Below are 26,448 nucleotides of genomic sequence, written 5' to 3'. Positions count from 1 at the left end.
CCAGAAACAAAGAACTTTCTTCTGAAACTCGTCAGTCTACTCTTGTTCTGAGAAATGAAGGCTATTCCATGCGAGAAATTGCCAAGAAACTGAAGATCTCGTACAATGCTGTGTACTACTCCCTTCACAGAACAGCGCAAACTGGCCCTAACCAGAATAGAAAGAAGAGTGGGAGGCCCCGGTGCACAACTGAGCAAGAGGACAAGTACATTAGAGTGTCTAGTTTGAGAAACAGACGCCTCACAAGTCCTCAACTGGCAGCTTCATTAAATAGTACCCGTAAAACACCAGTCTCAACGTCAACAGTGAAGAGGCGACTCTGGGATGCTGACATTCTAGGCAGAGTTGCAAAGAAAAAGCCTTATCTCAGACTGGCCAATAAAAATAAAATATTAAGATGGGCAAAAGAACACAGATACTGGACAGAGGAACTCTGCCTAGAAGGCCAGCTTCCCGGAGTCGCCTCTTCACTGTTGACGTTGAGACTGGTGTTTTGCAATACTCTAATGCGCTACTCTAAGTACTCTAATGTACTTGTTCTCTTGCTCAGTTGTGCACCGGGGCCTCCCATTCTTCTTTCTATTCTGGTTAGAGCCAGTTTAGAAAGTAGAGTGGGAAGCCCCATTGCACAACAGGAACAGGCTTCCATAGATAAGACATCCATGTTCCCATGAACAAAGGTTTGGTGCATGTAAACTAGCTTTGGTGGCAGCCATAGGAGTGGCAAGGAGGAACCTTTGCTGAGTAGGCTTAACAGAAAACAGCTCCAGGGCGTCATAATTTTTACAGTACAGTGATAAGATTTTCTCTTTTTGGGGTAATTTCAGTTTCAATCACTTTGGTGCAATTTTCACAAGCGTGTGGTACATTTTCACAACTCTAAGCACAAAAATCTAAACAAATCATCAAAATGGCACATTTCAAAACTCTTAAGCACATTTTCAATTGACTGAGTACAACAAACAAATTCACAGTGTCACTTGTTCACTGCACCAAATCACTCTTTCAATTTGCATACATCTGCTTTTTACAATGCAATATTCACATTACATTTGATAAGATTTTCTTGTCATTTATTAACAGTACGTTTCACTTAATAAAACTGCTCCAAACTGATAAATACTGAACCAAAATGGAACAGTGCCAATATACATATACAATGAACACTGCAAACAATTGAGTCGAGCCTGCTACAGTTTATTTTATTTTTGTATTGTTTTTGTGAAATACCATATCAACATTTAGTCACCAATACATAGGATAATTATAGGTCCGTTATTTGGTCATTTAAAAAAAAAAAATATATATATATAATACAAAAAACAAGATACAAATGTCAATTGTGCACACAGTCTGGAATCAAACCAGGGTCTGTAGTGACATCTCTAGCACAGAGATGCAGTGCCTTAGACTGCTGCGCCACTCAGGAGCCCTATAGAGTGACTATTTCCACTTTGTCCTATTGAAGCACACTGGCTGATGGAGAATAATGATGTAGTATTTACAGCCACATCCATATAGGATTTGGTTTTACCTTCCAACATAAATTGATGTCAAATTGATACATTTATGATGAAAAAAAATCTATAAATAAAAAGTGTTTAGCAGTTATCAAACTATATACGTAAAAGCTGCAATATGTAACTTTTTGGGCGACCCGACAAAATTCACATAGAAATGTGAGTTATAGATTTGTCATTCTCAATGAATGCAAGTCTAAGAAGCGGTAGATCGGCTCTATGTACGCTAGTTTTGTTTTTGCATCCTTTACTTTCAGTTTTGTACACCAGCTTCAAACAGCTGAAAATACAATCTATTTGGTTATGGAAAATATATATTTCACAGCGGTTTAGGTGGTACAATGATTCTCTAGACTATACTTGCTTGTTTTATCACATAATCTGAAATTAGGCAAACTATTAGAATTTTAGCAACTAGGAAATGGCAGAGTGATTTTGCATATTGCATCTTTGACTATGCACTACATCATTTTGCTTCACTAGTTATCTGTTTTGAGCAGTTTGATTAAGTGATTGTATTGTTAACAAATGACAAGAAAATAATTTCAAAAGTAAACTGAATATTGCATCATGAAAGTCAGATACTTATATTGAATATGTATCCAAATTGAAAGAGTGATTTGGTGCAGTGAACAACATTTACATTTTAGTCATTTAGCAGACGCTCTTATCCAGAGCAACTTACAGTAGTGAATACATACATTTCATTTTCTTTTTATGCATTTTTTTTTTGTATTGGCCCCCTGTGGGAATCAAACCCACAACCCTGGTGTTGCAAACACCATGCTCTACCAACTGAGCCACAGGGAAGCAAGTACTTTGTGAATTTGCTTGTTGTACTCAGTGAATTGAAAATGTGCTTAGAGTTTTAAGGAAGAGGCATTTTATTGATCTGTTTAGATTTTTGTGCTTATGTAAAGGATGTCACCCTGCTTGCTCAGAGAGTACCGCTTCCTCCTTAATTGGCTCACACCAAGGCTCAAACCAGGACCTCTGGCTTGCTGGCACATGTGACCACGTCTTACCAGTCGGCGCCACCGAAAAGTTCACAATTTATTTGTCACTTGCGCCGAACACAACAGGTGTAGACCTTACAGTGAAATGCTTGCTTACAAGCCCTTAACCATCAATGCAGAATAAAAAAAAATACAAGAAAATATTTGCTAAAATAAATGAATAAAAAATGTAATAAAGTAAGACAAAAAGTAACACAATAAATAACAATAACAAGGTTATATAAAGGGGGTACTGGTACTAAGTCAATGTGCGGGGTACAGGTTAGTCAAGGTGAAGTGGCAACATGTCAGGCTGAGGAGCAAGTTTCATACATCCCCATGTTCTACACTGAAACCTTGTTCACACTGCCGGCTTTAATGCTCAAATCAGTTTGGTTTTTCAAATCCGTTTTGGAATACTGACTGTCTAAACAGCAAGTTACATGACCAAGTCAGACTTGTGTGTGTTCAGATAGTAATTTGCTAACATGGCTACGCTATTTGTCATAGTAACGACTGGTGTGTGTTCGGTAGTGTAGGCTGATTGGTGGTGGTGCTTGTGCTTCCTATCACTCAGAAGTTATGTAGCAAGCTAAGGTGACAACAATGCCGGCCATGGACGTTTCCCAATTGCTTTGAATGTTCAAAATCATAGTGTAAGAACGCTTTTAAAGCCTCAAACGATAAGATAATCAAACTTTCCAAATGTGTTATTTTTTGGCTAGCCACAGCAGTCAACTAGCCAGCTTCCTAATGTTTAGCTCATATCAAATTTTATTGGTTGCATACACATATTTTGCAGATGTTATCGCAGGTGCAGCGAAATGCTTATGTTTCTAGCTCCAACTGTGCAGTAATACCTAAATACACAAAATGCATAAATCCCAAATAAAGAAAGGAAGAAATATCAGAACGAGCAATGTCAGAATCCACCATATTCTCAAAAATGGATCGCTTCTACAGACAGTGAGTCATGTGGCCGTGGCTTGCTATATAAAGCAGGCAGACAGGCATCGAGGCATTTAGTTACTGTTCGATTGAACGTTAGAATGGGCAAAACAAGTGACCTAAGCGACTGAGTGTGATATGATCATTGGTGCCAGGCGCGCCAGATCCAGTATCTCAGAAACGTCTGCCCTCCTGGGCTTTTCACGCAGGGCAGTGTTCAGTCAGCGGAAGTCCTATGGGCAAAAACAGCTCGTTGATGAGAGAGGTCGAAGCAGAATGGCAAGAATCATGCAAGCTAACAGACGGGCCACAAACAGGCAAATAACGGCGCAGTGCCACAGTGGTGTGTAGAACAGCATCTCGGAACGTATAACTCGTCGAGCCTTGTCATTGATGGGCTACTGCAGCAGACGACCACGACAGGTTCCACTCCTATCAACTAAAATCAAAAAGAAGCGGCTCCAGTGGGCACGCGATCACCAACACTGGACAATGGAGGAGTGGAAACATTACGTTGAACATGCCAGCTAGATGAATTTACTTATTTATTTACAGACAGTATATGAATAAAAAAAGGTGTGTACAGCAGTAGTTTTATAGGACGAGCCTTTATGAGCTCTCCCCTAAAGCAGAGTCCCAACACTTTACCACTGCTACACATGGCAATCAGCGGAGCCTTGTCTGGCAGCGAAACAGTTCATTCAGCCTCATTTTACTGCCTTTTAAAAACATAGCTGATATTTTTTTTACTTAACTAGGCAAGCCAGTTAATTAAGAACAAATTCTTAATTACAATGGCTGCCTACCCTGGCCAAACCCGGACGACGCTGGGCCAATTGTGCACCCCCCTATGGGACACCCAATCACGGCCGGTTGTGATTCAGCCTGGAATCGAACCAGGGTCTGTAGTGTGGTGGTTCATTTCTTTACTATCAAATGAGGAGAGACAAACTTATCACACAAGTCAGATGTCACGTCGGTTGAAAGGAGAGGACCAGGGTGCAGCGTGGTGAGCGTACATATTATTTTTATTAGAAAAGACGCCGAACAAAACAATAAACACTACCCAACAAACCGTGAAGCTAAAGGCTATGTGCCATAAACAAAGTCAACTTCCCACAACACAAGGAGGGAAAAGGGCTACCTAAGTATGGTTCCCAATCAAAGACAATGATAGACAGCTGTCCCTGATTGAGAACCATACCCGGCCAAAACATAGAAAATAAAGAACATAGAAAAGGAACATAGAATGCCCACCCTAGTCACACCCTGGCCTACCCAAAATAGAGAATAAAAAAACCTCTCCATGGCCAGGGCGTGACAGTACCCCCCCCAAAGGTTCGGACTCCGGCCGCAAAACCTGAACCTATAGGGGAGGGTCTGGGTGGGCTTTTCTCCGTGGTGGCGGCTCCGGTTAGGGACGCAGACCCCGCTCCACCTCTGGCACGGCCCACTTAGGTGGCGCCTCTGGAGCGGGGACCCTCGCCGCCGACCCAGGACTGGACACTGACTCTGGAAGCTCCGGACTGGGCGCCGACTCTGGCAGCTCCGGACTGGAGGGCAACTCTGGCAGCTCCGGACTGGGCACCGACTCTGGCAGCTCCGGACTGGAGGGCGTCTCTGGCAGCTTCGGACTGGAGGGTGACTCCGGCAGCTCCGGACTGGAGGGCGACTCCTGCAGCCCCTGACTGGAGGGCGACTCCGGCAGCTCCGGACTGGAGGGCGACTCCGGCAGCTCTGGACTGGAGATGCTACAGAAGGACAACAAATTGTCAGACAGGGCACTTCCTGTATGGAATCTTCTCAGGTTTTGGCCTGCCATATGAGTTCTGTTATACTCACAGACACCATTCAAACAGTTTTAGAAACATTAGAGTGCTTTCTATCCAAATTTACTAATTATATGTATATTCTAGTTTCTGGGCAGGAGTAGTAACCAGATTAAATCGGGTACGTTTTTTATCCGGCCGTGAAAATACTGCCCCCTATCCCAAACAGGTTATTAAACAAATGTGGGTTCTACTAACACTTGAGCTGTACAAATTATGGCATAAGGGGACAACGAGCGGACAAGAGGCAATCTATAATTTTGATTAAGAAATTAATGAGCGAGCTACATTTACATTTACATTTAAGTCATTTAGCAGACGCTCTTATCCAGAGCGACTTACAGCAGCCCTCACGTCGTCTGGAACACAATGCTAATTTCGTTAGGGTGTTGTCTTAGTTCTGTAGTTGATGTCAGCCCTTTTAACGTCTGGACAGCCATCCTCACGTCCTCGGGAACACAAATGTTACATTTTCGTAAAGGGCTTCTGTAGTAGGGAGAGAAGGGCGTGTTTCATAGTTCACAACCAATGTCTGATCACATGGGCAGGGCCACTGAGTTGAGCCTAGTTCACTTATGAAAACAAATTCTCTCATTTAGAAGCTAAAATTACATTTCATCTGTTCACAAATAGTTTCATATTTAAACATTTAAATTGCACAACAATTCCATGTGAATCTGATAACTATAATGTGTAGACTTTCCAAGATACAGTTTATTTTTCTCCCATTGGAAACGACGCTGATGAGATATCTTGGGTTAGTTACCAGTATCTTTGCTAACGTTCGTGTCACTTGCTAGCTAGCAAGCTAGCAAACTTCAACTACCACAGTCATGTCAAACATTGCACCTGGAATGACACACTAGCTGCATTTTTGTTTATTTGAGCTTTGTTCTATTGGTATTTACTTGGATATATCCATAACGATGTTAATGAGGTCTGACAGGCAGACAGCAAGGCTTATATTAACCCCCTCTGTTACAAAACAAATAGCAGCCTTCAATATAAAGTTGTTTTTGATCAAATAAAAACCTGTCACTTTGTCACTTTTTTTTGTGCTTTTACCCGTTTTTCGTGATATCCAATTGGTAGTTTCAGTCTTGTCCCATCGTTGCAACTCCCATACAGAGGCAAAGGTTGAGAGCCATGCGTCCTCCGAAACACGACCCTGCCAAGCACTGCTTCTTAACAAACTGCTCGCTTAACCCAGAAGCCAGCCACACCAATGGGTCGGAGAAAACACCGTACACCTGGCGACTGAAGTCTTCTTGCAGGTGCCCGGCCCGCCACAAGGAGTCGCTAGGACAAGGAAATCCGGCCAGACAAACCTTCCCCTAACCCGGATGAAGCTGGGCCAATTGTACACCGCCTCATGGGTCTCCTGGTCACGGCAGGCTGTGACACAGCCTGGGATCGAACCCGGGTCTGTAGTGACGTCTCAAGCATTGCGATGCAGTGACTTAGTACCGCTGCACCACTCGGGAGGCCCACTTTGACACATTCACGAGGTTGTAGTAATTACAGTTTCAGCTATTATGACATTGGCTCAAATCTAGGTTTTGCCTTTAGATTTCGAGAAAATGAACAACAATAATATCATTCAGTTACCATGACCTTTATGAAGTATGAAACCTTTCTGCTTTAAGTGATTTTTGGATTACATAAATGCGTCCAGATTTACAAAAACCTACAAGATCTCCAAAGCCTGTGTTTACCTCAGACCTTATTTTTGGCATTTATCTAAACAATTAATTTCCCTATTAGCGTTGGCCAACGAGCCATGGCGGAGTTAGGGCCTACAATTACTATTGCTCTCTATTGAGCCTCCAGACAGTGCCCATCTGCGTCTCCTCCAGTGCGAGCACTAGCTGCAGTATATAGCTTCATGCAGGCTAGCAACAACCGTTGAATTAGCAGCTCTCTATTTTCATCAAGAACAAGAGTGGTAGGCTTTACCAAACAGAACTGAAAATGTGACCAGACAAGCAGCAAGTTGAAAAAACAATGGATGCAGTCAATATCTAGCTATCTAGATAGCTAACTTTAGCGTCCACCATCCTCATGTGGTTCTCTCTAGCAGTGAACTTCTCGGCCAGAGTCCGAGTACAAAGCAAAGTATGTTGTGGATATGCCCCATCAATCCTGCTGAGAAAACTTGATAAATTCAGCTTCCCTTCGGAGAATAAACCTGACCTACATTATAGGTCCATTCTATTAATTTACACATTTTCATTCGGATTGGTATAATTCTGACTGTTTATTATTACTGTGCTCAAGTTCACTTTGATGTTCTCTTTAATTTACCAACAGATATATGGAGGATGGGAAGACTGCTTCAGCTACTGATATTGGCTTTGATTCTATTGATCTGCATTTATCTTTTATTTGTAAGTTCTGAACTGGAACCCAAGCCAAATGTATAAACAGAGCTTCAGATGTTAAGACTGGCATGCCATCCATAGGATAATTTTAAACATTTATTTTGTTTTAACCATTGTGAAGCTATACATTGTTTACGACAGCATTATTGATACAAGATTATACAATGCATTCGGAAAGTATTCAGATCCTTTCCCTTTTTCCACATTTTGTGACATTACAACCTTATTCTAAAATTGATTAAATAAAAAAATCCTCATCCATCTACATACAATGCTCCCTAACATTTTCGAAAATTAATAAAAAATAAAACACAGAAATACCTTATTTACATAAGTATTCAGACCCTTTGCTATGAGACTCGAAATTGAGCTCAGGTGCATCCTGTTTCCGTCGATCATCCTTGAGATGTTTGAACAACTTGATTGGAGTCCACCTGTGGTAAATACAATTGATTGGACATGATTTGGAAAGGCACACACCTGTCTATATAAGGTTCCACAGTTGACAGTGTATGTCTTTGCAAAAACATACACTGTCTCCGGTAAAAACTGACCGAACGAGAGGCCTGGAAAGTTGGTCATAGAGGGAGGGCCATTACTACTATGACGCGGGCGCCCGTGGGTACCCTCTCGTTCCGAAACGTTTAATAAGACAATGCAATCGTCCGCCTTGAATATTATTGAAGCTCTGATTGAAAAAGGCCCTAAAGATTTATGTTATACAACGTTTGACATGTTTGAAGGAACGTAAATATAGTTTTTTTGCACATTCGTGACGACAAGTCCCGCGCGCCTCGTACATTTTGAGTAGCCTTCGGAACGCGCTAACAAGAAGGAGCTATTGGGACATAAATTATTAACTTTTTCGAACAAAACTACATTTGTTGTGGACCTGGGATTCCTGGAAGTGCCTTCTGATGAAGATAATCAAAGGTAAGTGAATATTTACAATAGTATATTTGATTTTAGATGACTCCAAGATGGCGCTAACCTGTATCGCCTAGCCTATTTTTCTGAGCATTGCACCTCGTTTATTGCAAAGTGTGATTTCCCAGTAAAGTTATTTTTAAATCTGGCAATGCGGTTGCATTCACGAGATGTTAATCTATAATTCTTTGAATGACAATATTATATTTGACCAATGTTTTCGAATAGTAATTTTGTAAATTGTAGCGCTGATCCACCGGAAGCATTTGAGGGAATATATTTTCTGAACATCACGTGGCGATGTAAAATGCTGTTTTTATATATAAATATGAACTTTATCGAAAAAAATGCATGTATTGTGTAACATGATGTCCTAGGAGTGTCATCTGATGAAGATTGTCAAAGGTTAGTGCTGCATTTAGCTGTGTTTTGGGTATTTGTGATGCATGCTAGTTGCTTTGAAAATGGCAGTGTGATTATTTTTGGCAAGGTACTCTCCTAACATAATCTAATGTTTTGCTTTTGCTGTAAAGCCTTTTTGAAATCGGACAACGTGGTTCAATTCAGGAGTGGTGTATCTATAAAATGGTGTAAAATAGTCATATGTTTGAGAAATTGAAGTTATAGCATTTATGAGGTATTTGTATTTTGCGCGACGCGATTCCACTGGCTGTTGACTAGGGTGGGACGCAAACGTCCCAGGTTCCCAGACAGGTTAACTTACTTGCCTAGTTAAATAAAGGTTAACTTAAGGCATGGTGGTGGCAGCATCATGGTGTGCGGATGTTTTTCAGCTGCAGGGACTGGGAGACTAGTCAGGATCAAGGGAATGATGAACGGAGCAAAGTAAAGAGAGATCCTTGATGAAAACCTGCTCTAGAGGGCTCAGGACCTCAGACTGGGGTGAAGGTTCACCTTACAGCAGGACAATGACCCTAAGCACACAGCCAAGACAACACAGGAGTGGCTTCGGGACAAGTCTCTGAATGTCCTTGAGTAGCCCAGCCAGAGCCCGGACTTGAACCCGATCGAACATCTCTGGAGATACCTGAAAATAGCTGTGCAGCAACGCTCCCCATACAACCTGACAGAGCTTGAGAGGATCTGCAGAGAAGAATTGGAGAAACTCCTCAAATACAGGTGTGCCAAGCTTCTAGCGTCATACTCAAGAAGACTCAAGGCTGTAATCCCTGCCAAAGGTGCTTCAACAAAATTACTGAGTATAAAGCGTCTTAATACTTATGTAAATGTGATATTTCAGTTTTTAGTTTTAATACATGTGCTAAAATTTCTAAACCCGTTTTTGCTTTGTCACTATGAGGTATTGTGTGTGTAGATTGATGAGGGGAAAACAATTTAATCAATTTTAGAATAAGGCTGCAACATATCAAAATGTGGAAAAGGTCAAGATGTCTGAATACTTTCCGAATGCACTGTGTTTGGGGTTTTGATGGGGTAAGACAGCTATACTAAGCTCAAGAGGTATTGAGGTACACTTTCTATGTGCCTTTTGGCTTTATTCAGCATAATGTTTAGGTCAATAGTTTGTTTGGTGATAAACAGATTGTTTCTTTGTCTCACTTTAGGTATGTCAATTCAACCAGTGCCTACTGAATGTGTCACCATCCAATCATCTCAAATACAACCACACTGGCTTCACAAGTCATTGTAGTGGTATCACCAACAGGACATTTACACCAACCAATGACTCCTTAATAAGTAAAGAGGAATGGGAATCTCTGCTCACAGAGCTACAATGGTCACTACCGCCTGTTTTCCTCTTATCCACAGATGAGGCCACAAACCCCACTAAGTGTTCATTCTCTGTTGTCAACCCCAATTCAAACCACACAGTTGGAGGGTTTATAGATGTGATTTTGATAGCTAGAGATACTAAAAACAGGATCAAAACCTATGGAGGTGACTTTTTTCAGGCCAAGTTGTTTAACTCAGAACTTAAGGCCAGTACTTATGGAGCTGTAACAGACCACTTTAATGGCACCTACACTGCCCGCTTGGCCCTGCATTGGCCCGGACCTGCCAAGGTGTCCATCCGCCTAGTGCACTCCAGTGAGGCCGTGCAGGTACTGTGTAGGCAAAGGGAACAGGACCCAGATAAGGTCTACTTCCAAGGCTACTTTGAGGAGGGTGGCAAGCAGGAAACGGCGATGTGCAATGCCCAGAGAAGTCCTAGGCTGGTGGGGAACAACTCACAGTGTTGCTGTGAGTACAGAGAGCCAGTCACTGGGGAGACCTGGTTCTGTCGTCGGCCATCTTCCCTGCCTTGCCTTGCTTTGACCTACCACAGCATGGGCGGTTACCAGGCAGTACTCTCCAAGTTGGAGACGACCCTTCTAAAGAGGTAGATACAGTGCCTTCAGAAAGTATTCATACACCTTGACTTATTCCACATTTTTTTGTTACAGCTTGAATTCAAAATGGATGAAATGGATTTGTTTTCTGACCCATCTACACACCATACCCCATAATGACAAAGTGGAAACATGTTTTTAGACATTTTGCAAATGTATTGAAAATGAAATACAGAAGTATGTTTGGCCAGGTCGCAATTGTAAATGAGAACTTGTTCTCAACTTGCCTACCTGGTTAAATAAAGGTGAAATAAATAAAATAAATAAAAATAAAATAAAAGTATAATTTACATAAGATTCATACCCGTTCTGGGTAAGCTTTCCACACCTGAATTGTGCAACATTTGCCCATTATTATTTTCAGAATTCTTCAAGCTCTGTGAAATTGGTTGTTTATCATAGACAACCCTCTTCAAGTCTTGCCATAGATTTTCAAGCAGATTTAAGTGAAAACTAATTTGGCCACTCAGGAACATTCACTGTCTTCTTGTTAAGCAACTCCAGTGTAGATTTGGCCTTGTGTTTTAGGTTATTGTCCTTCTGAAAGGTGAATTAATCTACCAGTGTCTGTTGGAAAGCTGACTGAACCAGGTTTTCCCCGAGGATTTTCCTGTGCTTAGCTCCATTCTGTTTTGTTATAGACTCCCCAGCAGTTTTATTTACTATATATGTTTTTGACAACTGTTATTTTTACTTCAATACATTCCTGAAGAAGATAATGTGCTTTTTACACCATACATTTTCCCTGATACCCAAAAGTACTCCTTACATTTTGAATGCTTAGCAGGACAGGAAAAAGGTCAAATTGCCTCTGATCTGGCGGACTCACTAAACACAAATGCTTCCTTTGTAAATTATGTCTGAGTGTTGGAGTGTGCCCCTGGCTATCCGTAAATGTAAAAAAAAAGAAAACGGTGCCGTCTGGTTTGCTTAACCTCTACGGGCCACGGGGGCAGTATTGAGAATTTTGAAAAAAATATGTGCCCATTTTTAACTGCCTCCTACACCAACTCAGAAGCTAGGATATGCATATTATTAACACATTCGGATAGAAAACACTCTGAATTTTCTAAAACAGTTTGAATGGTGTCTGTAAGTATAACAAAACTCATATTGCAGGCAAAAACCTGTGAAAAATAGATTAAAAAAAATGAGAATTTTGTGACTGTACTATTTAGTGTCATTGTTTTAAAGATACCACAGTGAGAAAGGATTCAGTTCGCAACTCCTACTGCTTCCACTAGATGTCAACGATCTTTAGAAAAGTTGTTGGAAGCATCTGTCATGAATACAGACCGAATTAGAATGCTTACAAGTTGACACGTCATCACTTCATTTTTTGCGCCTGCGCATGAATCTGAGAAGAGTGTCTTTGTCATAATCGTTTATTCTAGACACTTGATAGGTTGTGTGAAAATATTACTGATGTTTACTGATGTTTCACGTTAAAAATGGACCAAAAGATTAATGCTAAACAACGTTTGACATGTTTGAACAAACATAAATAGATTATTTACTAGGTTTTTTTTAGCTTTTCGGCGTGACTTTACACTGCCCACCTCATTTTGTGGGAGCCTACTGAACGCTAACTATTTGGACATAAATTATGAACTTTATCAAAAGAAACCACATTTGTTCTGGACCTGGGATCGCTGGCAGCGCCTTCTGATGGAGATAATCAAAGGTAAGGGGATATTTAGAATGTTATTATCGATATTAGATGATGCTAATGCTAACGGTATAGCTTAGCTTATAGCTTATTGTTGTTAGCATAGTACCAAGTTTATTGCAAAATGTGATTTCCCAGTAAAGTTATTTTGAGATCTGGCCATTCGGTAGCAATTACGAGATGATAATATATTATTCTTTGAATGACAATATTATAATTTACCAATGTTTTCAAATAGTAATTCCGTGATTTGTAATGCTAGATTCACTGGGAGCATTCGAGCCGAAAAAAATTCTGAATTTCACCGCGACTGTAAATGCTGTTTTTGGATATAAATATGAACTTGATGGAACTAAAAATGCATGTATTGTATAACATAATGTCCTATGAGTGTCATCTGATGCAGATTGTCAAAGGTAAGTGCATAATTCTAGCTAGTTTTCTGTCTGTTGATGCCCTTCTTTGAATTGGCTAAACATTACACGCAGCTATTGTCAATGTACTCTCCTCACATAACCTAACTTTATGCATTCTCCGTAAAGCCTCTGAAAATCGGACAGCGTGGTTAGATTTAGGAGATATATCTTTCAAATGGAGGAAAATAGTTGATTATTTGATTATTTGAAATGATTACTCTTGCAGTTTTGAATTCCCCGCCATGGTCACATGACAATGAATCCCAATACCGGGATAAGATCCTGCCCCCTGGCCTCAACAGGTTTTAATATAAGTACATTTAAATTATTTCTTATTTTCCTTCTGATACATAAGTATATTTAGCAATTACATTTTCTTTTTATATTTAAGTATATTTTAAACCAAATACTTTTAGACTTTTAATAAATTAGTATTTTACTTGGAGACTTTTACTTTTACTTGAGTCATTTTCTATTAAGGTATCTTTACTTTTACTCAAGTATGACATTTAGGTACTTTTTTCACCTCTGCTCCCCAGTGCTTAACAATTACGAGCATACCCATAACATGATGCAGCCACCGCTATGCTTGAAAATATGGAGAGTGGTACTCAGTAATGTGTTGTTTTGTATTTTCCCAAAACATAACACTTTATATTCAGGACAAAACATTAATTGCTTTGCAGTATTACTTTAGTGCCTTGTTGCAAACAGGATGAATGTTTTGGAATATATTATACTGTACAGGCTTCCTTATTTTCACTCTGTCAATTAGGTTAGTATTGTGGAGTAACTACAATGTTGTTGATCCATTCTCAGTTTTGTCCTATCACAGCCATTCAACTCTGTAACTGTTTTAAAGTCACCATTGGCAGGAAGGACACTTGTATCTTTGTAGTGACTGGGTGTTTTGATACACCATCCAAAGTGTAATTATTAACTTCACTATGCTCAAAGGCATAGTCCAATGTCTGTTATTTTTTTACCCATCTACCATTAGGTGCGCATCTTTGCGAGGCATTGGAAAACCTCCCTGGTCTTTGTGGTTGAATCTGTGTTTGAAATTCACTGCTCGACAGAGGGATCCGAAAGTTAATTGTACATGTGGGGTACAGATATTAGGTAGTCAATCAAAAATCATGTTAAACAGTATTATTGCATACAGAGTGAGTCCATGCAACTTATTATGTGACTTATTAAGTGGATTTTTGCTCCTGAACTTATTAAGACTTGCCATAAATGTCACGCCCTGACCTTAGAGATCCTTTAAATTCTCTATATTTTGGTTAGGTCAGGGTGTGACTAGGGTGGGTACTCTAGTTTTTGTATATCTATGTTTTCTTTTTCTTTGATTGGCCTAGTATGGTTCCCAATCAGAGGCAGCTATCTATCGTTGTCTCTGATTGGGGATCATACTTAGGTAGCCCTTTTTCCCACAGTCAGTTGTGGGATCTTGTCTTTGTTTGGTTGCATGTCATTTTGCACGACGAAGCTCTTTGTTCGTTGTATTGTTTCTTGTATTTTGCTGGTTCACCTTTAAATATGATGAACCCAACTCACGCTGCGCCTTGGTCTACCCATAATGACGAACGTCACAGAAGATCCCACCACAAAAGGACCAAGCAGCGTGGTCAGGAGACATGGACCTGGGAAGACATCCTGGATGGCAAGGGATCCTGGACGTGGGAGGAGTGCCAGGCTGGATGGGATCGCCTCCCATGGGAACAGGTGGAGGCAGTGAGAGCAGAGCGGCGACGAGATGAGGAACTAGCACGGCAATGAGGGGGGGGGCACACGGGGAGATTGGCTAAGTCAGGGTTCAGACCTGAGCCAACTCCCCGTGCTTACCGTAGGGAGCAGGTGATCAGTCAGGCACCGAGTTATGCTGTGATGCGCACTATATCGCCAGGGCGCATTCATAGCCCGGTGCGATCTGTGTCTGCTTCCCGGCATTTGCCGTGCTAGAGGGGGCATTCAGCCAGGACGGATTGTGCCGGCTCAGCACTCCTGGTCTCCAGTGTGCCTCCTCGTTCCAGGATATCCTGCGCCAGCATTACGCTCTGTGTTGCCAGGATGCCTTCACAGCCCAGTTCGTCCTGTGCCAGCGCCCCGCACTTGCCGGGCTAAACTGAGCAACCAGCCAGGACAGGTTGTGCCAGCCATATGCTCCAGACCTCCAGTGCGCCTCCACGGCCCAGTATATCCTGCGCCAGCTCTACGCACGGTACCCCCAGTTCGCCAGCACAACCCAGTGCGGCCTGTTCCAACTCCCCGCACTTGCCGGGCTAAACTGAGCATCCAGCCAGGACAGGTTGTGCCAGCCCTATGCTCCAGACCTCCAGTGCACCTCCACGGCCCAGTATATCTTGCGCCAGCTCTACGCACTGTCGCCAGTGCGCCTTCACAGCCCAGTTTGTCCTGTGCCAGCGCCCCGCACTTGCCGGGCTAAAGTAAGCATCCAGCCAGGACGGGTTGTGCCAGCCCCACGCTCCAGACCTCCAGTGCGCCTCCACGGCCCAGTATATCCTGTGCCTGCTCTGCGCACCCGGCCTCCAGTGCGTCTCCCCAGTCCGGTGAGACCTGTTCCGGCTCCACGTATGAAGCCTCCAGTGATGATCCATGGTCCAAAGCCTCCAGTGATGATCCATGGTCCGAAGCCTGCAGTGATGATCCATGGCACGAAGCCTCCAGTGATGATCCATGGCCCGGAGCCTGTAGTGATGATCCATGGCACGAAGCCTCCACTGATAATCCATGGTCCGGAGCCTCCAGTGATAATCCATGGTCCGGAGCCTCCAGTGATAATCCATGACACGGAGCCTCCAGTGATAATCCATGGCACAAAGCCTTCAGTGATGATCCATGGCCCAGAGCCTCCAGTGATGATACATGGCAAGAAGCCTCCAGTGATGATCCATGGCACGGAACCTGCAGCGATGATCCATGGCAAGGAGCCTCCAGCGACGGTCCCCAGTCCGAAGCCTCCAGCGACGGTCCCCAGTCCGAAGCCTCCAGCGACGGTTCCCAGTCCTGAACCTTCAGCGACGGTCTGCAGGCCAGAGTCTTTAGCGGCGGTCTGCAGTCCAGAGCCTCCAGCGGCGGTCGGTAGTCCAGAACCTCCGGCGATGATCCACGGTCCGGTTCCTCCGGCGACGATTCATGGTCCGGTGACACAAAAGCGGAGGGATTGGCGGGCGGAGTTGGGGCTACGCCCCGAACTGGAGCCGCCACCGAGGAAGTAGATGCCCACCCGGACCCTCCCCTATAGTTTCAGGTTTTGGGGTGGGGTGGGGGTACTGTCACGCCCTGACCTTAGAGATCTTTTAAATTCTCTATATTTTGGTTAGGTCAGGGTGTGACTAGGGTGGGTACTCTAGTTTTTGTATATCTATGTTTTCTTTTTCTTTGATTGGCCTAGTATGGTTCCCAATCAGAGGCAGCTGTCTATCGTTGTCTCTGATTGGGGATCATACTTAGGCAGCCCTTATTCCCACAGTCAGTTGTGGGATCTTGTCTTTGTTTGGTTGCATGTAATTTTGCACAACGAAGCTCTTCGTTCGTTGTATTGTTTATTGTTTTTTGCTGGTTCACCTTTAAATAAAATATGATGAGCCCAACTCCATGCTGCGCCTTGGTTTACCCATACTGACGAACTTCACATTAACAAAGGGGTTGATTACCAAATTAATCAAGACATGTTAGCTTTCTTTTTAACTAATTTGTAAAAATGTAGAAAAACATAATTCCACTCTGATATTATGGGGAATTGTGTGTAGGCCAGTGATGAAAAATCAGAATTTAATCAATTATAAATTCAGGCTGTAAAAGAACAAAATATGGAAAAGTCAAATGGTGTGAATTTTTTCTAAAGGCACTGTATGTGCAAATTTCTACGACTCACCGGGTTTATACGCAATACTATCCATATTATAATTATGTTAACCACAAACTGAGCTGGTAGATTAGTCGGTCTTCACTTAGAGGGCGAAATATAACCTTCACTCCAAGCTTATTTTTGCGCAATGCACATCCAGGAGCAAAAAGAATTAGCTGGCCTTCGGTGTCCTATTGGATAACATGGAATGCAAGCCTTGATACAACAGGAAATTTAGGACAGAGTTGAGACCATGCAGAGTTGAGGCATATGCAGACCAAAAAGCTAAAGAGAATAACCTCAAAAATATATATTTGCAGGTATTGAGGTGAGAATTCTGTGGTGGGTTCTTCACTGTCAGTCCTCAAAGATGAAGTTGCATTGAATCAAATGTATTATTTCAGATGATTTACCGCCCATAAGGGCAGGGTGCGGCTAGTTTGGATTAATCCCGCTAAATTAGAACAGTATGACAAAACTACAGAAATGTATAATAAAGCCAAACAAAATCCCCCCCCAAATGACAAAAAAATGCTATATTGCATGAAGAAGAATAACCAAAAGACTTATTCAAAGAAAACCTTATTGGTTTAATGCAAAGATTTTCATTTAGAAGAAAAATGTATGGCAAACAAAACAATTGTTGTTTATTCAAGATTGGATTATCAGTTTATGTACTGCAGTAAGGTTTGCTGGGCAGTGAGGTTCCCTAGGGCAAGGCCAAACAGAAAGAGGTAACAGTAGTAGAATGTCCTGCATGAGTGAATGATGTTTTATGACATTTAGAGCACTTCCTCTGGTTTTAAGGAGTGGTCCCACTGTGGAAGGGAGCACATTGGGAACGAGGATTCAGTATACAGTATTAGTGTGTATTGCTTTGTGGGTCATTTTCAATTGAGCTGTGAACTACTATACATAGTAGGTCTATATTTATTAATAATAATAATAATAATAATACGCTCAACTTCTATAGCGCTTTTAAAAAAGAGCAAATGTAGATAATTTCAATGGATTCTTTAGTGAGATTGAATGTAGCCAGTAGGATACTACATTGTTCACAAGTTTGGGGTCACTTAGAAATGTCCTTGTTTTCCATGAAAACATACATGAAATGAGTTACAAAATGAATAGGAAATATAGTCAAGACGTTGACAAGGTTATAAATAATGATTTTTAATTGAAATAATAATTGTGTCCTTCAAACTTTGCTTATGTCAAAGAATCCTCCATTTGTAGCAATTACAGCCTTGCAAACCTTTGGCATTCTAGATGTCCATTTTTTGAGGTAATCACTAGAGATTTCACCCCATGCTTCCTGAAACACCTCCCACAAGTTGGATTGGCTTGATGGGCACTGCTCAATAGGGTTGAGATGTGCTGGCCACTCCATTATAGACAGAATACCAGCTGAATGCTTCTTCCCTAAATAGTTCTTGCGTAGTTTGGAGCTGTGTTTTGGGTCATTGTCCTGTTTTAGGAGGAAATTATCTCAAATTAAGCGCCGTCCACAGGGTATGGCATGGCAAAATGGAGTGATAGCCTTCCTTCTTCAAGATCCCTTTTACCCTGTACAAATGTCCAACTTTACCTCCACCAAAGCACCCCCAGACCATCACATTGCCTCCACCATGCTTGGCAGATGGCGTCAAGCACTCCTCCAGCATCTTCAAAAAAATTTTGCATCTCATGAATGTTCTTCTTTGTGATCCGAACACCTCAGACTCAGATTTGTCTGTCCATAACTTTTTTTCCAATCTTCCTCTGTCCAGTGTCTCTGTTCTTTTGCCCATATTAATTTTTTCTTTTTATTTGCCAGTCTGATATATGGCTTTTTATTTTCAACTCTTCCTAGAAGGCCAGCATCCCGGAGTCGCCTCTTCACTGTTGACATTGAGACTGGTATTTTGCGGGTACTATTTAACTGATGCTGCCAGTTGAAGACTTGTGAGGCATCTGTTTCTCAAACTAGACACTCTTATGTACTTGTCCTCTTGCTCTGTTGTGCACCGGAGACTCCCACTCCTCTTTCTATTCTGGTTAGAGACAGTTGCGCTGTTCTGTGAAGGGAGTAGTACACAGCGTTATACGAGATCTTCAGTTTCTTGGCAATTTCTCACATGGAGTAGCCTTAATTTCTCAGAACATGAATAGACTGATGAGTTTCAGAAGAAAGTACTTTGTTTCTGGCCATTTTGAGCCTGTAATCGAACCTACAAATGCTGATGCTCCAGATACTCAGCTAGTCTAAAGAAGGCCAGTTTTATTGCATCTTTAAACAGAACAACATTTTTCAGCTGTGCTAACATAATTGCAAAAGGGTTTTCTGATGATCAGTTAGCCTTTTAAAATGATAAACTTGGATTAGCTTTTGAACAGTAGTGTATTACTGTATGTGGACTGATATGAGGTGAATGGAATGTAGTTACCAAGGCCCTTTGGTTAAAAACCTCTTAAGGATCGGACTCTTTAAAACATTTTTTTTGCCTAAAATGACATACCCAAATCTAACTGCCTGCAGCTCAGGACCTGAAGCAAGGATATGCATATTCTTGATACCGTTTGAAAGGAAACATTTTGAAATTTGTGGAAATGTGAAATGAATGTAGGAGAATATAACACATTCGATTTGGTAAAAGATAATACAAAGAAAAGACCATGTGCTTTTTGCATTTTTTTTTACTATCTTTGAAATGCAAGAGAAAAACCATAATGTATTATTCCAGCCTAGGAGCAATTTAGATTTTGTCCACTAGGTGGCAGCAGTGTATGTGCAACTTTTAGAATGATCAAATGAACCATTGTATTTCTGTTCAAAATGTTGTATCAAGACTGCCCAAATGTGCCTAATTGGTTTATTAATAACTTTTGAAGTTCATAACTGCACTCTCCTCAAACAATGACATGGTATTCTTTCACTGTAATAGCTACTGTAAATTGGACAGTGCGGTTAAATTAACAAGAATTTAAGCTTTCTGCCAATATCAGATATGTCTATGTCCTGGGAAATGTTCTTGTTACTTTCAACCTCATGCTAATTGCATTAGCCTATGTTAGCTCAAGCGTTTCGAGTGGGACCAAGCAATTAGACTGTAAGCTCTCCTTCCAGACTCACATCAAACATCTCCAATCTAAAGTTAAATCTAGAATTGGCTTCCTATTTCGCAACAAAGCATCCTTCACTCATGCTGCCAAACATACCCTCGTAAAACTGACCATCCTACCGATCCTCGACTTCGGTGATGTCATTTACAAAATAGCCTCCAATACCCTACTCAATAAACTGGATGCAGTCTATCACAGTGGCATCCGTTTTGTCACCAAAGCCCCATATACTGCCCACCACTGCGACCTGTACGCTCTCGTTGGCTGGCCCTCGCTTCATAATCGTCGCCAAACCCACTGGCTCCAGGTCATCTACAAGACCCTGCTTGGTAAAGTCCTCCCTTACCTCAGCTCACTGGTCACCATAGCAGCACCCACCTGTTGCACGCGCTCCAGCAGGTATATCTCTCTGGTCACCCCCAAAGCCAATTCCTCCTTTGGCCGTCTCTCCTTCCAGTTCTCTGCTGCCAATGACTGGAACGAACTACAAAAATCTCTGAAACTGGAAACACTTATCTCCCTCACTAGCTTTAAGCACCAGCTGTCAGAGCAGTTCACAGATCACTGCAACTGTACATAGCCCATCTATAATTTTGCCCAAACAACTACCACTTCCCCTACTGTATTTATTTATTTATTTTGCTCCTTTGCACACCATTATTTATTTTTCTACTTTGCACTTTTGATAAGAGAATTATCTAATAAAGGTAAATTAATCAATAAACCATTATGAATTATAAGTCATGTAGCATGGTTAATGAATAATCAATGTAATGATTGATTATTCCCAGAAAGTCTAGTAGAGGCTGGAGAGGGAGAGAAATGTGTGTGTGTATTTAGTGTGCCCAAGAGGGCAGGGGCCAGATGGTAAATGGAGTAGAAACTTCAAGGGGTTCCTAACCTTGAGGGAAAGGAACAGTCTGAACTGGTTAGTGATAAACAGTGTGGGAAGTCAAAGGGGGATGCAGTTCACCAACAGTTTGTGTGTAAATGCATGTGCGTAGGTAAGCAAGAAACGATATAATGACTGTTTTGTTATCTTGACCTCAGAACGTTCTCTGAATAAAGCTACATGAACCTTTTGCAGAAAGCTGAGTCCTTGCCTAATTATTTAACCCATTATCTTACAAACCTTGGGCATTAGTCAAGGCGTATTGATTATTGATTATTATCATCAAGATATAAAATTCTTTTAACAACTTTCTTCCACTACAAATCTACCAGTTCAGTGTTTTACTTGCTATATTGTATTTACTTTGCCACCATGGCCTTTTTTGCCTTTACCTCCCTTATCTCACCTCATTTGCTCACATTCTATATAGACTTATATTATTGACTGTATTATTGACTGTATGTTTGTTTTACTCCATGTGTAACTCTGTGTTGTTGTATGTGTTGAACTGCTTTGCTTTATCTTGGTCGCAATTGTAAATGAGAACTTGTTCTCAACTTGCCTACCTGGTTAAATAAATGTGAAATATATATTTTTTTTAAATAAATCCTTTAGAGGTTAATGATCATTTGTAATGTGTAATGTATTACAGTTTGATTTGCTTGGAAGGTTTCCCATTTGATGCTGAAAATGACTATGTAGAATTCACTTTTAGTCATCTAAAGAATACAATTTATTATGTCATTAAATTGTACGTTCCATTATACAGTCAGATAAGCATGACATAAAATGGGAATGTGCAGGAAATACCTAAATATTTATAGTAACAACACAAAATGTAAATTATGGGGGAAATTTCCCTTATTGGAATTAGGTCAGACCAGCCCACATTCAACCGTTAGTGATTGAAACCATTATAATATATATATTTCTGGTGTGAAACATGAAAGTTTCTTGCAGCAAAGATGTTGAAACACACGGCACAGCAGCCAAGTAGTAAACAGTACTAAGAACAAAATCTCAAGAAATCACTTTTGGTTACAAGGTTTGAAATAATTGTGAACTAACAGTTCCTTCTTCTCTGTAGTTCCACAAACATTATTGTACCAGGTGACAATTCAGCTATCGATGTCCAGCAACAGGACACTGAAATCCGTAAGTTGTTGCAAACTACTTATCCTTTGCTTAACTTATGAACCAATAACCAAGTCGGACATAGGCCTAGTGTCACGTCCTGGCCAGTATAAGGGTTAATTGTTATTGTAGTTTGGTCAGGACGTGGCAGAGGGTATTTGTTTTATGTGGTTCAGGGTGGTGTTTTTGTAGTAAGGGCATTTGATTTAGTATTCCGGGGTTTTTTGGGCACTGTTTGAGATTCATTCTGTGTTTAGTCTAGGTAGTCTGTTTCTATGTTGAGTTAATTGGGGTGGACTTCCAATTGAAGGCAGCTGTGTGGTGTTGCCTTTGATTGGAAGTCCTATATTAGTTGGGTGTGTTTGTCTGTGTGTTTGTGGGAGATTGTTCTGTGTTTAGCCTTGTGCCTTGACAGACTGTTTGTTGATCGTTCGTTCTCTTGTTTGTTATTTTTGTACGTTCATTCTGAGTTAATAAACGTCAAGATGAGCTTACACATACCTGCTGCGTTTTGGTCCTCCTTAACCAACGACAACCGTGACACCTAGCTAATTGATTGTAACTCACAAGACTTTTGCAGAGACATTCGTATGTGTTTCTCACAGCTTTGACTTTCAGATTTTTTAAAAATAAAAACATAACCACAATGATGGCACATAATGGTTGCTTCAAGGTGATGCAAGTCCTTTGCCAGTACAATTTATTTTGACGACATTACTTCAAGGTGAAATCTTGTTTAACCTGTCTGGGCTAGGGGGCAGTATTTTCACGGCTGGATAAAAAACATACCTGATTTAAACTGGTTACTACTCTTTCCCAGAAATGAGAATATGCATATTAGTAGATTTGGATAGAAAACACTCTGAAGTTTCTAAAACTGTTTGAATGGTGTCTGTGAGTATAACAGAACTCATATGGCAGGCAAAAACCTGAGAAAATTACAAGCAGGAAGTGGCCTGTCTGCGATTTTGTAGTTCTCCCTTTCCTTCTCTATCAAAACTACAGTGCCCGTGGGGTTATGTAGCACTTTCTAAGGCTTCCATTGGCTCTCTAACGCATTCAGAAAGCGGATTGACGCATCTCCTGTCTCCGGGCAGATAACAGGAGCACAGTTTGTCAGTGGACTGCCTGGTGGCTAAGACATGGGAAATGCGCTTTCACAAGACCTCGCCATTTTTTCTCTTCCATTTTGAATGAATACAGCATTGTCCGGATAGAATATTATCGCTATTTTACGAGAAAAATACCATAAAAATTGATTTTAAATAGCGTTTGACATGCTTCTAAGTACGGTAAAGGAACATTTTGAATTTTTTTGTCTCGAAATGCGCTCGCGCGTTACCCTTTGGATAGTGACCTGAACGCACGAACAAAACGGGGATATTTGCACATAGCTATGGATTATTTGGAACAAAACAACATTTGTTGTGGAAGTAGCAGTCCTGGGAGTGCATTCTGACGAAGAACAGCAAAGGTAATCCAATTTTTCTAATAGTAAATCTGATTTTAGGTTGCCCCAAACTTGGCGGGTGTCAAATTAGCTAGCCGTGATGGCTGAGCTATGTACTCAGATTATTGCAAAATGTGCTTTCACCGAAAAGCTATTTTAAAATCTGACATAGCGATTGCATAAAGGAGTTCTGTATCTATAATTCTTAAAATAATTGTTATGTATTTTGTCAATGTTTATCATGAGTAATTTAGTAAATTCACCGGAAGTTTTGGGTGGGAATGCTAGTTCTGAACATCACATGCTAATGTAAAACGCTGTTTTTTGATATAAATATGAACTTGATTGAACAAAACATGCATGTATTGTATAACACAATGTCCTAGGAGTGTCATCTGATGAAGATCATCAAAGGTTAGTGCTGCATTTAGCTGTGTTTTGGGTATTTGTGACATATATGCTTGCTTGAAAAATGGCTGTGTGGTTATTTGTGGCTATGTACTCTCCTAACATAATCTGATGTTTTGCTTTCGCTGTAAAGCCTTTTTGAAATCGGACAATGTGGTTAGATTAATGAGAGTCTTATCTTTCAAATGGTGTAAAATAGTCTTATGTTTGAAATATTGAAATTATTGCATTGTTGAGGTATTTGTATTTCGCGCCACGTGATTCCACTGGCTGTTGAATAGAGTGGGACGCATCTAGCCCATAGAGGTTAACAATCATTTGAATTATTTATGTTAATAGATGATACTAAAAACATTTAAATTAATCACATGATTAGTTGTGGGATTATCACATTGAATGTCAAAATGAGGATATATAAAAACATTTCAAATAAATCACATGCTTTAGCCTAACGCATATGATTAATTATTAACCCACTGTTATCTATTAACCCCATGTTGTTCTAACATAGGCCTGAAAGTATTTTTTTCTCTCTCTAGGATCACAAACAAAATGTCGTCCTGGTTTGCACACCTCAGTACCAGCTGGATTCTACCTCCAGGATCACTGGACGTCCCTGGTGTGTGACTCAAAATCCTTTCCCTCAGCTAAACTGATATCTGGATGCCTGAAGGACAAACAGATCCTTATGATGGGTGACTCCACTCTCCGTCAGTGGTTCGACTACCTGGAGAAAACTGTTCCAAGTATGATATAGTTTGTAATCAGTTTATTATGTCAATATGTTTGTAGTCAAGTCCATGTGTTCAAATGGGTTTACATGGGTTAACAAAGCTTTGGCCAGGCAATTATGCAACTGGTATTGTTGAATGCAAAGACACCCATGTAAGTCATGGTATATGGCAAAAGTGTAATAATAACTTTTATAACTTATTTCTTTAATGCACATCCCAGTGCATTCTTTGTCTGAATTCATATATTTCCATTAAACGTATGATCCTTCTGCAGCATTGAAACGCCTGAACCTTCACACATCAAGCAAATCGGGCCCCTTTGAGGCAGTCGACACCCAGTCCAACACCCGCATCATCTGGCGGGCCCATGGGATACCTATACGGACAAGCAAGACCCCCTGGGCTGACCTCCACTACATCGCCAGTGAGGTGGAGGGTCTGGCAGGGGGTGCACACTCTGTAGTTGTCTTCACCATCTGGGCTCATTTCACCACGTACCCACTGGCTATGTACGCACACCGTCTGGTCATCATCCGTAGGGCTGTGGCGTCGCTCCTACGACGATCTCCCACTACTCTGGTAGTGATCAAGTCAGCCAACACGGGCTACAAGGATGTGTACGGCAGCGACTGGCTCTCCTGGCAGCTCGACATGGCACTCAGGGAAATTTTCAGGGACCTGCCTGTGGTCCTCATCGACGTTTGGCAGATGACCTCCTGCCACTATTCTCCGGACAACATTCACCCGTCCTCTGTGGTGATCCAAAATGAAGTGGATCTCTTCCTGTCCTTTGTTTGTCCTCAGTGAAAAATGTTGAAGTCATGCTTGTAATAACATTGTGCCTTACTGTGTACAAAATGCTGTCTCCGAAAGGAATCTACAGTATATGGGAAAAGGGATTTTAATGTTAGGAAGATAATTCCTTTAAAAACTGTTTGCCTTATTCAAAATGAATTTAAAGCTTTTCTAAGTGGCCTTATTTTAAAATAAAAACGACTTTAACTATGAACACTTTTCAAAACTATGGCAAACCACAGAGCTCAATGTTTCCTTTGCAACCAAAATCCCCTCAACCTTAATAATTTCTGTTTCTCACACATTTCTGAGAATAGCATAACTATTAATATCCACAGAGAATCGATTCAAGAGAAGCGCCAATACCCAGTGCTCCTGGTTTGATGTTAACCTGTCTGGGCTAGGGGGCAGTATTTTCAAATCCAAGCAGTAAGTGAAAAGTCTGAGAATTGTAGTTCTTCTTTTGATTCTCTATCGAAGCTCCAGTGTCTATGGAGTGACGTTGCACTTCCTAAGGCTTCCATTGGCTGTCAAAAGCCTTCAGAAAGTGGTTTGAGCATTTTCCTGTCACTGGGCAGATAATAGGAGCTCAGTTACTGAGTGGTCTGCCTGGCAACAAAGGGATTGGATATGCGTGGTCACGCGAGCACGTGATCTGTACGCACGAACAAAACGGAGGTATTTATACATAAATATGGATTATTTCGAACAAAAACAAGATTTCTTGTGGAGGTAGCAGTCCTGGGAGTGCATTCTGACGAAGATAAGCAAAGGTAAGAGAATATTTCTAATACTAATTCTGAGTTTAGGTTGCCCCAAACTTGGCGGGTGTCTGAATAGCTCACCGTGATGGCTGAGCTATGTACTCAGAATATTGAAAAATGTGCTTTCTCCGTAAAGCTATTTTAAAATCTGACACAGCGGTTGCATCCAGGGGTAGTCTATCTATAATTTTTTTAATAATTGTTGTATATTTTGTCAATGTTTATGATGAGTATTTTT

The 26,448-nt window shown here is 41.1% G+C and overlaps 1 protein-coding gene across 2 annotated transcripts in view; it reads left to right on the top strand.

The window, feature by feature from the left end:
- LOC115169465 (NXPE family member 3-like) overlaps positions 1-25,462 on the top strand; it is a 28,793-nt gene extending 3,331 nt beyond the window's left edge. For both annotated transcript variants that reach the window (XM_029725113.1, XM_029725121.1), the window contains 5 exons: positions 7,603-7,679; positions 10,187-10,962; positions 22,013-22,080; positions 24,457-24,663; positions 24,926-25,462. In XM_029725113.1, coding sequence (XP_029580973.1) covers positions 7,603-7,679; positions 10,187-10,962; positions 22,013-22,080; positions 24,457-24,663; positions 24,926-25,458 — 1,661 coding nt within the window. In that variant the 3' untranslated portion in view covers positions 25,459-25,462. The remainder of the gene's footprint in view (positions 1-7,602; positions 7,680-10,186; positions 10,963-22,012; positions 22,081-24,456; positions 24,664-24,925) is intronic.
- Positions 25,463-26,448: the final 986 nt, after the last annotated feature.

This window comes from Salmo trutta, chromosome 3 (genome assembly GCF_901001165.1).
Source record: "Salmo trutta chromosome 3, fSalTru1.1, whole genome shotgun sequence".
Lineage (NCBI taxonomy): Eukaryota > Metazoa > Chordata > Actinopteri > Salmoniformes > Salmonidae > Salmo > Salmo trutta.
The sequence above is the reverse complement of the archived record's forward strand: the minus strand, read 5'-3'. Positions and strand labels throughout refer to the sequence as shown.